General features: G+C 29.2%; 2 protein-coding genes across 2 annotated transcripts; one reads left to right on the forward strand and one right to left on the reverse strand.

The window, feature by feature from the left end:
* The first annotated feature begins 2,922 nt into the window (after positions 1 to 2,922).
* On the forward strand, positions 2,923 to 4,521 carry LOC120082604 (AtIII18x5-like protein). The gene has a single exon (XM_039037853.2). It carries the CDS (start codon positions 3,255 to 3,257, stop codon positions 4,239 to 4,241), a length of 987 nt encoding a protein of 328 aa, XP_038893781.2. The 5' UTR covers positions 2,923 to 3,254; the 3' UTR covers positions 4,242 to 4,521.
* A 2,777-nt stretch (positions 4,522 to 7,298) lies between these two features.
* On the reverse strand, positions 7,299 to 10,730 carry LOC120083701 (lysine histidine transporter 1-like). Its single transcript, XM_039039545.2, has 6 exons — positions 10,663 to 10,730; positions 10,103 to 10,489; positions 9,320 to 9,819; positions 8,731 to 8,822; positions 8,285 to 8,353; positions 7,299 to 7,494 (listed from the first exon to the last, which is right to left on the reverse strand). The coding sequence occupies exons 1-6, from the start codon at positions 10,713 to 10,715 to the stop codon at positions 7,396 to 7,398; spliced, it is 1,200 nt and encodes a 399-aa protein (XP_038895473.2). The 5' UTR covers positions 10,716 to 10,730; the 3' UTR covers positions 7,299 to 7,395.
* Between the last annotated feature and the right edge of the window lie 2,006 nt (positions 10,731 to 12,736).

Genomic DNA, 12,736 nt, shown 5'->3' on the forward strand with positions numbered 1-12,736 from the left:
AATTCTAGACTAAAATGGTAGGTCAATCTTAGCTGGATTCCTTCATTTAAAATATTATTATTATTATTATTATTATTATATTATTATTATTATTATGTAGTTCAATATTATTTGTTCCCTTCGCAGCTGGATGAGCATGGAAAATTTAAGCAACTTTATCCTATAAGATTTTGAAATTTTAATTCAAAATGATTTTGTACTTTGAATTTAAATGATATTTATATATCATAAATTTCACCCTCATGGATGCCACATAATATTATTTTAAGTGCATTGGTTTACTATTTGCGGTTATATTCAAGATTTGATGTATAATACATAAATTAAAGAGAAATTTTTCTAAATTAAAAAAATGTCAAACTATTTATAAAAATAGTAAAAAAAAAAAAATATAACGATAGATTTCTATTGATCTTTATCAATAATAAACTTGTATCGATTTTTATCATTGATAGTATCAATGAAAGACTTCTATTAGTGATAAACTTATATAAACTTTTATCACTTAACATCTATCTAATGATAGACATTGATATCATAAATATAATTAAATTTTGTTATTTGTGTAAATATTTTTCTTTATTTTCTATTTTTGAACATTGGTAGGTCAATTTTATTCCAAAAAAAAGTATTGGTGAGTCAATTTGTGTACAATTTAATTAATATGATACATATTACTATTTTATAGGTCGATGGTTTGACCCTTACTCTTGAAAATTTGAAATTAAAATAAATTAATATTGATAGATAATATTATGAGATTGTCCAAAAGCTTTCTTAGTAATTTATTTATAGGCATCTTTTTTCAATATGAGAATAATGCATCAACCCATCTCAAAAGACAATACATGTGAATTGCTACTAAATTAATGCTTATATTAATAGTTTTGGATCATATTTTAAAGTAGTACTTCTAAGTTTAAATAAAAAATGTTGCAGCAAATACCAATTAAGTACTTTTGCTACCATGTTATTACAATTTGTAACCAAATAATAAAATATAGGTTAAAATACTATCTTGATTCGTATACTTTGAATTTTATTCCCAATCTTGTTATTTTCACATGTCTAATTTTGGTTCGAATATTTTTAATTAATTTGAAATTGAGTAATTATAACCTTTTATTACTAATATTTTCATTTTTTTTTTTTTTTTGTAATCTATTGCATTTTCATTATTATAACATGGAAATCATTGATTTTATTTAACGGATAGAAATTATTTTTAAAAAATAAATCTAAAATTTAGTGAAAGTAATTTAACTAAAATTAAACATTAAAAATACATAAACGTAAACTTTAAAGAATATTGACCCCTATAATATATATTTTCCTGTTCTAGAAGTTTCGTCACTTAGAATTAAAAATGAAATTTTAGGAAAGTTTTCCATTTTCAGTCAAAATTTGGTCCTTGATTGAAATTGGAAATTGAGCATATATTTTTTATGTGAAATGAAGGGTATTTTGGGTAATTTGTAGTTTTAATTTGATCCAATCAGAGGGGACAGAGAAACATGAACCCGAGACTATGAGGAGTGAGATTTATAATTTTGATAATTTAATTCTCTCAGGAACCAATCAAGCTGATCTGAGGCCATCACATCAAAATATATGGAAAAGAAGATGGGAAACTGCCATCTGACCGTCCATTTGGCAAAATCTAATTGGCTATTATTTATGGAAATGTCAAATCTCTTGGGCCTCGTTTCTATCCGCTTCCTATTGGCCCACGCGTTAAACCACCTTACCTCCCTTCCCAAAAATGTACACCTCATCCCCTCGGTTTTTGAGATCACCATTATATATATCTTAAATTAATTATATTAATTATTTCTAAATTATTAATGCCTTTGCTTCTTACTTCATACACATTTTTACATCTAGACCTTTTGCTTCACTACATTTTGAAATTTAATGCCAACCCCTTTCAAAATATATATATATATAAAATAAAATAAGCGTCAAAAGTTGATGAATTGATGTCATGTTCAATTTCTGGTACATTTGCATAATTACTAAAGTTAGAATAGGTCAATTATTAACGATCATGAGACATGTGGTTTGAATCCTCCTACCCTTTCGTACTAAAAAAATGTGTATTTACGTTAATATATGACATCCTTTAAATAGTAGTAACTCAAATTTCAAAATTCTCTTAAGGCCGGGTAAGTATATTTCTTAAATAAAGATTAAATTAATAAAATATGTTTTTCGTGAACAACTCCACGAAGATTTCTAAATAGAGGGTTAACTTTTCGTTTATTTATTTTTCCCCTCCAAGTTCTAATACACTCTAACCCTGTGATTTCTCAATATTTATGCAATTAATATATAACATAAAAATATCCATACAATTGTCTTTTTGTTAGTTAAAATTTTAAAGATGAAAATATAACTGTATCAATTCGGATAATTTGAAAATCAATTTAAATATAAGTGAATAAATAATATAACTAATACCATAACAAAATATATTATTAATTTTAAAACTCAGCGCAATATAGGGAGCTAGAGAGGTAAGTTTCAACTAAAAAGGCCAAATAAAATATAAAAATGTTAATTATACAAAATACCTCTACATTAGAATGTTTCTAAATATTGAAAAGTTTTGTTTTTATTATTCAATTTTAAATTTTGTTCCATCTATTTGATAATTTTTTTGGTTGAAATAAGATAAATAGTAAAAATTAGAATTCATGCTTAATATCATTTTCAACATCACCAATTTAGGTACAAAAATGATTTAGATTTTTAATCATATTTTTGGTATAAAATATAAGATTATCGATGGTAAATTTTTACCTTTCATCTTAGTTATGTAACCTTTTAAAATCTAGAATGTCTATGAGTATTTTGAGGTCATTATGAAACTAACTCAATAAACATTCGAGTATGTTGATAATCATAAGAAAGATGGTTTGAATCTCCTTACCTCAATTATATTAAAAGAAAAAAATAATAATTTTGGTATAGCTAAAAAAAAAAAAAAAAGGAATAAACGAAAAAATAAAAAATAGGTGATTACTTTAGGTTAGAGCATAGGTGAGATAGGGGATACGTGGGTGGCTTTCGGCTTCTATACCCTACACTTCTCCATCTCTGATTGGTCGATAGGTGGGCCCAATGATAATCTAAGTTCCCTTGGGCCCACTAATTTCAAAAAACCAAAAATAAAAAATAAAAAATAGAAAAATGTAAAAAGACGCCACGTTTCTTGTTTTCTCGCCCAATCACAAGCTGCGCTGTACGAAGCTATGCTTTCAACGTGTCTGTACAATTACGTGTCCCAATCGGCGCTTGTTATAAATCTCCGCTCTTTCTTCGCCATTTTCCCTCACTTCAATCACAAAACATTTCTGCTGCCAAATTTCCATCTTTCAATCTACACCCTTTGTTCCCTTTCCATAATGGACGGTAACGGAAGAGGTGGTTGCTGCATCGCTCGATATGTCGGCCCTTCACACGACATGTCGAAAGTCGACCGTATAATGCTTAGGTTTCGCCCCATTGCTCCTAAGCCAGCGGTTTCTTCCGGATCTGGCTCTACGGATTCCACGCCGGAGAAATCCGAGGTGACTGGAAGAACCGGTAGAGGGAAGAAGAGAAGCGGGAGGGATACCGGAAGTAAGCGGTGCAATAATAGGAGGAAGAAGAGTGTGACAAACGACGGCGTTTTGGGTGGTTCTGTGGTGACGACGTTGCCGCTTTTACCGGAGACGCCGGATTGTGTCAAGAGAGAAGGAAGAAACGCGCCGGTTTGGTTGAGTTTCGACGGGGTGAAAGAGGATCGGACGGCGGTGTCGGCGGTGGCGGTGGCGGTGCCGCAGGCGGTGAGGATGGTGGCGTCGTCGGTGACGGTGGAGCGCGTGGCGGAGGTCACATGGGGGGAAGGGGAGGAGTTGGGGTGTACGGATGAGGAGAGGAGGATGAATCTAGTGAAGGACACGTGTCCTGTGTTTATATCGGACGGCGGAGGGAAGGTGACGTGGACGAACGAAGCGTATCGGGAAATGGTGGGAGGTACCGCAGGGGATGCGGTAAGGGTTTGGTTGGTGATGAAGGAGACGGTGGAGGAGTGGTGGCCGGCCTTCACTTGTAGAGTTAAGGTTCAGTATCGAACCCGGTGGGGGAAAGAGACGAGCTCGTTAACGGCGCCGTGTGATGCTTGGAGGATGGACGGTGGTGGGTTTGCTTGGAGGCTTGATGTCAAGGCGGCGCTCAGTCTCGGCTTCTGTCGATGATGAGTTGGTTTCATGGTTCGTTTCGGCTCCGTTTGTTGTATTTTTATTGGGAGGTTTCTAAGAGAATTGTGAATAGAGAGGGCTATGTTAGGGTTCAGGTTCTAATCAATTTTAAGTTGTCTTTTTTTTTTCTTTTTTTTTTTTCCAATTACATTTTCTAGAACATCTTTTTTTTTCCTTGCCTATGTAAATATTGTGTTTTTTCCCTTGTTTCAGACCAAAATGTTGATTTTTGGGGGAAAAATGATATAAATGCAGTGAAATTATGTTCGGGTTTAAATGATGTGGATATTTATTTCTATTTCATTTATAAAGTATTTGGTATAAATTTGACAGGTTATTCGTTTAGTTTACGTCAGTAAAAGAGGTGAAAGTAATAAAAAATTGATGACTATAAAATAGTATAAATTGTAATATATATTACTTAGTTGATGAATATAAAATAGTAATAATGATATTAAACAGGTGTTTTGAAATAGTGTGGATTAGGATTAGATTAATTATAGTATTAGGAGAGTAAACAGATATATGGAAGAAATGATATAAAAAAGAGTTATTATAGTTTTAATCCTTGTCTCAAACTCTTCAAAGGAAAAAAAATGAGATAATTATAACATGGAAAAAAATCGACCCGAAAGGTCTTTTTTCTTTTCTTTTTTTTTTTTTTGTACAATTAGATTCATTATTTGGGTAGAGATATTGGATATAACATACATCATATAGTGGAGATTTCTAATAAATTGCCGTATGGTTTTGAATTATACCATAAAAATTGGGTATCATATTGGGACGATAATATAATTTTTAAAAAATAGAGTAAAAATGAGTACTTTGCAACCATGTAAGGAAAGTGAGCCTTTTTTTGTCCTTTTTAGTTAAAATGAGAAAAAATTACCATATACGGTACATCTGCACAGTTTAATTAGTATTTTTTAGATTTTAAGTAGTTTCTTTTAGAGTTTAAAGATATAATTTTTTTACTAAAATATATATACAGGGAATTTCTTTATATCAATTTTTTTTTTTAAAATATCCTTTAATATTTAATGAAAATATATAAAACAAAAATAAATTACTAAAATGATATTTTTAAACGTTAAGAGAGAAAAAAAGGTTTGATTTTATGTGACAAACAAAATGAAGATAATAAGTTGAGTAGATTTTTGTCAGGTTGACATGTAGAAAAGTGTGTATAAAATAAAAATGTGCCGAGAAATTTATTTTTTAAGTGATTTGATAGAGAGAACGAAACATGTTGAAGCAAAATTGATATTTTTTTCTAATGAAATTTTTATAGGAAGATTTTTAAAAATAGAAAAATACTAGAAGTCTATCAATAATAAAAACGGATGAATTTTCAGCAATTCATGGAAAGATGGATGAAAATCTATAGTTAATAAATGCTTATAAAATATAGTATTTATTGTTATTATTATTTTTTCTTTTTGCTATTTATTAGTAAAAAATTCCTTTTTTTATATATATATATATAATAAGAGACATTTCATTATTTCCCAAGTGGCAACAAATAGTAACAAAATTATTAAAGTCGTAAAAGTACTGATTCCTTTGACTAAATGGTTCTTTTTTTTTTTTTTTTAATTTTATTACAACAACTAGATAGAAAAAAAAAAAATTGATTAGATAATAATTAATAAGAGTTATGAAAACACCCGTTTCTTCTATTTGTGACCTTAACTCCAGCTCAACGGAAAGAAATATCTATATTTGTACTTTGATTTTACCGTTTACCAAATCAGATGGGCAAATATTACTTTAATTTTTTTTTTTTTTTTTTTATAAAAAATCAGATGGTTAATAAAGTAATATTGTAATTTACACCGTATACATACACCCATCTTACTTCCATTATATACCCCATCATTTAGTCAATATTTTAAATTTAATCTCTAATTTGTAGTTGACTGTTTTTTAAAAAAACAAAAATATTTTTTTTATTAGTATTGTCACTCTAAATCTTTCACTTTTACTATAAAGTTTAAAATAATATCTGCATATTATATTTTCTTATTGTTACCCAATTTCAATAAGAATATGACTCGTGAACTAAAATTTTACATTTAGAAATAAATTTGAATGTGAGGGATGAAAATGATATCAAAAGCCTTTTGTTACGATTTTCATCCCTACCTAACATGCAAGACTTTAGAGCCTTATCCATTTAGTGGCCATAAATTGTATTTTTCGAGAAACATACTAAGGGCATCTAACATAATTAATTTCAAACTTTGATCTTTATTAAATTTTGTTCATTATTTCCACAAATTGGAGAGGGGCTAAGGTCCAAGATTCGGGCTTTTTAAGTGGAGAACTTAAACAAATAATAATAATAATATCTTTTTATGATGGGTGAATTTCCACCCTTCAAAATCTCTACAATATTTTTCTATAATAATAAATCGAGACTTGAGATCATAGGATATAAAATTAAAAATATGCTTTGTAACACCATTTAATAATCAATTAACAATTAAAAATTAAAGATTGGAATAAAAAAGTACACATAATTCATGCTTCTTTCCTGTTTGGGGTCTCAAACATACTAAATTATAGTGAGTTTGGGTCTAATCATTGATTTGGTATTGTTTCAATATCAACTCGATTTTCATTCATTCACTTAAAAAAATAATCTTTTATTAATTAAAAAAATCATAAGACATACCCAAAAAGTTCGAATCCACAATTAATAACATTGATTCAATTGGCATTAACATAATAGGAATATTTTGTCTATTAAGGATTGAGAATCCCATATTGAAAAAATCAAGAGGACTTACACTCCTTATAACATAGATGAGTTATTTCTCATATTGTCAATTGGTTTTGAGATGAAATTACATACTATCTAACATGGTATCAGAGCTCATAAAGTCAATCCAATAAGAAGAAATTAAGGCGACAATAATGGGTTCTCGTGCTCTTAAGAAGAATAATATATTAACTTTAATTAAAAAAAATTTACAATTAATAAGAAGTTCGACTAATACATTAAATGTAACTTTATTTTTTCTAACAACCCAAATTAGGGCTAAAAAAAAATAGAAAAAACTAATCTGCCTAAAATGCATTTAGAAGTAAAATTCTTGTTGAAAATAAGAGAGTTGAGATGGTGAAGGTATTTGGAAGATGATGATCAATTGTAGAATTTGAAAGTCTTAGCTTGAATAATGATATTCCTAAGTGCTCCAATGGGGGCCAGCAACATCAAGGCTACTCCAAGAATAATGCAAATCTGAGATTGAAATTTCACAAAATTTAAATCAAATTTCTGTATAAAATTTTTAAATATGAGGTCCTATTTAGTAAACATTTTGGTTTTTGTTTTTGTTTTTAAAAATTAAGACTATGGATACTAGTTCCATTTCCAAATTTTTTTCTTTATCTACTTTTCACCAATGGTTTAAAAAATTATGCCAAAATTTGAAAACTAAAAAAATAGTTTTAAATTTTAAAAAAATTTGGCTAATAATTCAACAATTGTACTTAAAAAAAATGCAAATTATTGTATGAAATGTAGATGAAATGAGCTTAATTTTTTTTTAAAAAAGCAAAAAACTGAATGGTTACCAAATGAGGCCGTAACCTTTTAAATTTCAAAATTTTAAGAATAAATTTAGGTTAAAAATCACATTTAGTTCCTAAACTTTCATATAAATAACGATTTAGTCCTTAAACTTTAGTTTGTATCAATTTAGTCCCTATACTTTCAATTTTGGAACAATTTAGTTTCTGAACTTTATTATGTAATAAAGTAAGTATTATGGAAATTAATATTAAGGTTTAACAAGACTAAATTGTACAATGTCAGAAGTATAGAAAATAAATTGTTACATATTTAAGTTTAGAGATTAAATTATAAAAAAAATTAAAAATATTGAAACTAAATGGTTACTTTGAACTAAAAATATTTTTTAACCATAAATTTAAAATAGCTAAAATAAGAACGGAAGATGGAGAGAGAAAATAAAAATATGTATCGTAATTGAAATTAATTAATGGAGATGGAGATTTTAAGCTCTTACCCAATTAACAAACCAAGAAAGGCTAAAGCGTTTTGGCTTTTTTATGGCAAGCCACAGAATGCAAGGCAGCTGTAAAAATAATAATAATAAAGAAAAAACACATCAAATAAATACATGGCTTTTAAGAAAAATTAAATAGCTAAGACTTAAATTTAATAACCATTTTGTTTTTTAGTTTTTAAAATTTTATTAGCTTATAAATATTCATTATACCTATTGATTTGTTCATTCTGCTATCTAATGTGTTTTAAGAATGCTAAGACAAAATTTGAAAACTAAACAAAATTATTTTTAAAATTTAGCTAAAAATTCAAATTAATACTTACTTAAAAAGATAAAAAAATCATGAGATATGAACTATAAAATTAATGAGTATACTTTTTAAAAGTCAAATAATTATCAAAAGAATCAAACCGAAACATATAAAATATCTTAAATAAACTTACATAGTATGATGTGGGAGCAAACGCAAAGCCTCCAAAAAAACTTAGAAGTCCACCGAAAAAAGGTAAAGTCATGCCAACAAACATTGTAAGCGCTACCATAATAATAAAATAAAAAATTAGAAGAGGAATTATAAAATCAAGTAAAATGGGGCCACATAAATTCTCGATGAGAAAACTAAAAATAAAATTGTTATCAAATAGAATTTTAATAATCGTCATCAAAAGAATTTATTTGAATGCATTGTTCCTTAAAAAAATTTCATACTTCTTTTTCTCTACTCTAATACACTAATCAAACTCATGGTTATTTATAAAAAGCAAAGGTTTCTAGTCTTCCTTCCTCCTCGGATTGATTAGAAAATATTTTTTCAAAAAATCGATTTTATTTATACTCTTTGAATAAAAACTTTTTAAAATATACTTTGAAATTGTTTCAAAAACTATATTGAACGATTGTTAAAGATATTCCATATTTTTTTTCAAAATGACTTATTTTCAAAATTGAATATTTAAAAATTTAAATAAAAGACACTCTTAGTTTGGTCATCACAAGCAAATACTATAGAAAGTATTGGAAAATCGTACGTACCAACATAAAGGGATCGAGAGACGAAGCGAAGGCAACGAGAAGGTTTAAACTTCATCTTCTTAACCAAGAAACACTCCATCATATCAAAAACAGGCATAGCATAGACTTGGTAGCTACCAATGACATGAATGACGACGAAGATATTAGCGAGAATGATGAGCCAAGCGGGTCGGTCAAGGGAGAGAAGGATATTATCTTGGACGGAGTTGCCGAAGACGAAGTAGCCAACAAGCGCAACAGGGAAGTAGCAGAGTGCCACAATGAGATAGGCGATGACGACGCCCTTCCACATGGGCTTGTTCGACGGGCGATCAGGGGTCGACGGGATGGTGGCTTGAATCTCAAGAACCACATTATGGCCTGCAAATGCAAAGGCCACATTCCCTAAGGCTGATAAGAAGTTGAAGACATTGCCTGTTGTGGTCGAGGCTCTGGGTCCGTAGCTCACGTCTGGAATCACACCTTTGTGAGCTGAAGTGGCCCATGCTATGATCGAGTAACTGCAATAATATAATAATTCCCATTAATATTGAGTTTATGTATGTATGGATTTTATTTTATTCGTTAAATAAATTAGAATTTGGTCTTAAAGATAGAATTTAGTCATTATGGTTTGATAAAAATTAAATTCTAAGCTTTAAAATTATAGGACTAAATTTTAATTTTCTTCCTCGAGACAAATTTATAATTTATTTATTTATTTTTTTTGTTTTTCAAAAGTTGGAATAGGTATTGTGATAAATTTTCGTAACTTAAGAAAAAACCAAAGATTAATAGAGTTACCTCAAGGACATGACAGCAGCAGCGAGAGAGACGAGAGTGATGGAGTCCAAGCTAGGAAGATGAGAAAGAAAGAAGTGAACAGAAGCAAAGATCATGATGAAGTAAGTGGTCTTGATCGACTTGCAGCTGCCATGGCAAGCCAAGTCATGGATTTTCTTCAGAGAATTGCCACCGGTGATCATGTACACAATGTCAGTACCGACCTCCACCATTAGTTGTTGTGGCACCACTATCCATAGACCCATCTTCTCCCCAAACACATGCTGTCCAAGCTCGTGGTACCGATCGAACCTCTTTCCCGGTACCACTTCGTGCATCTCCACCATTTGCCACAACGTGTACAATGTTATTATCCATGATAATGCTATTACTACCACTCCCGGTCCCCTGCAAACAAACCAGATAGATTAGTGGATAAGATATTTATTATTATATTTTTTTTAACTTATTTGGAAGTTGCACGTTTATGATTTATAGACTTAATTTTCAAAAACAAAAATAAAAAACAAAATTGTTATAAATCGCGGCCTAAATAAACAGCAAATTATACTAAGGGTTACCATCCGAGCTGCGACATGGCAAAAGGGAGACCAAGAACTCCAGCGCCAACCATGGCGGTGACATTGTGAAAAGCAGAGTACTGCCAGTTTCCGTTTCTCGATTGCGTAATCGGAAGCCAGTTGTTCAAATCCGTCTCCACCTCCGCCGTGGCTTCCGACGACTTCTGCCAATCTCCTCCGTTATTCTTAATCTCCATTCTTATATTACTTGATTTAATTTCAGAGTTCTCTATTAAATAATGGAAGATGAGAAGTTCAAACCCTATATTTATAATGCACGGTTCGGAATCCTCTTAGGTTTCAATATCCTAATACAAATAGGTTTCTGCATTGTTGTCTTATTTAATTAGGAAAACAATAAAATTCAAATTAAATTAAAGTTTTATTATCCTTCAAATTTTCGTTTTATAGATTGTGTCCTAATCAATATAGGATAATGTGTTCTTGATATTATTATTAGGTTTAAAATACTACCTTAATTATTATACTTTTGATTTTTCTTCATTATACTTTCATTAATTTTTTTTAAATATATATATATATATATATATATATGTATGTATATATATATATATATATATATGTATGTATGTGAGGATGGGTCCCATGAGACCTGTTTCCTCGATGGAGAATCTCGTCCCCATCCTCTCTTTCAATTGACGGGGACGGGGGAAATACCTCTGCAGGGACGGAGATGGGGAGTCCCCCTACTCAGCCCTGACCCCATTGCTAACTCTATTCATATACTTAAGGGACGTTTGGGGTAAAGACTATCCTAAAATTATAATAACCACATCTTGCAATATATACTATTTCAAAATCTTCAATCAACTGCAGTCGATATTATTTCAAAATCCCAATTTGCTACATTTTATACCATTTTATATTAATCATTCTTTTAAATCCTTGCTACAGTATTTACTATTTTATTTTCAAACTAAAATAATTTACACCTCAAACATTGTTATTATAATCCAAACTAAAATAATCTATAATCCAAATACACTATTATAACCCAACTATAATAACCTAAGACTATAATAATCAACTCTTTGCCCCAAACGCCATTTTAGTTTGAGAATGAAATAGTAAACACTATAGTTATGAATAAAAAACGGTGAATGTAAAATAATAAAAATTGTAGCAAATAGTAAATATTATAGTAAATGAGGGATTTGAAATAATCTTGACTGTAGCTAATTGGAGAATACAAAATAGTATGTAGTGTAGCAAGAGGTGTTATAATAATCTTAGGATAATCTTCGCTCCAAGCACACCTTTAGTGTTTATTTTGGTCCATGTATTCTCAATTTTGGCTCATTTTGATCCTTGAACTTCAAAAAATGATCATTTTTATCCTTTAAAAGTGAAAATGAAGAGACCAAAATGACAACTTTGGTCCCTTCATTATTATTATTAAGGAAAAGTACATTTTTGGTTCCTAAGTTTTGGATTTAGTTTCTATTTAATCCTAGGTTTCAAAATGTTATACATTTAATTCTTATGTTTTTAGTATGGTTTAAGTTTAGTCTTTAAATTTCAAAATGTTATAGTTTTATATCTTTGATATTTGAGTTTTGTTTTAAATTAATCTTTAATTAGATTCAATTTTTATAATTTTAATTTCGATTAATCAATATTTATTTTTCATCTTTAGTAAAAATGTCTATTAATTGATTTTAATAGAATAAAAAAATTATAATTATTTAAATTTAATTATTTTTCATCATTATTAAAATTAATTTTAAAATTTAACTTCATAATTATTTTTAATTAATTAATAGATTTTGAAACTTAAGAATTAAATTGAAATCAAACTCAATATTTAAGGATTTAATGTAACTCTAGAATTAGGAATCAAATAGAAACTGACTCAAAATTTAAAAACAAAAAATGTATTTTTGCATCGTTATTATTAAAGAGAGAGGGAGTAAACGCAAAGTGGTTAAATAGGGGTATTCAAAAAATCCGATGACCCAAAAAAACTGATCAACCCAACCCAATCCGTGCAATTTGGGTTGGTTATCAACTCATATGGGTTGAGTTGGGTTCAAATAAATCAAAATTTTATGGG

Source organism: Benincasa hispida, chromosome 8, assembly GCF_027475165.1.
Source record: "Benincasa hispida cultivar pf3 chromosome 8, pf3_genome.v1.1, whole genome shotgun sequence".
In the NCBI taxonomy this organism is placed as follows: Eukaryota; Viridiplantae; Streptophyta; class Magnoliopsida; order Cucurbitales; family Cucurbitaceae; genus Benincasa; species Benincasa hispida.

Excerpts from the sequence above, each read along its gene's own strand:
- LOC120082604 (XM_039037853.2), top strand. The coding sequence starts at position 3,255 with ATGCTTTCAACGTGTCTGTACAATTACGTGTCCCAATCGGCGCTTGTT.
- LOC120083701 (XM_039039545.2), bottom strand. The coding sequence starts at position 10,715 with ATGGTTGGCGCTGGAGTTCTTGGTCTCCCTTTTGCCATGTCGCAGCTC. Across the intron at positions 10,490-10,662 it reads GCCATGTCGCAGCTCGGATG|GGGACCGGGAGTGGTAGTAA; the intron begins GTAACCCTTAGT and ends GTTTGTTTGCAG. Across the intron at positions 8,823-9,319 it reads CTCTCGATCCCTTTATGTTG|CGCTTACAATGTTTGTTGGC; the intron begins GTACGTACGATT and ends TTATTATGGTAG.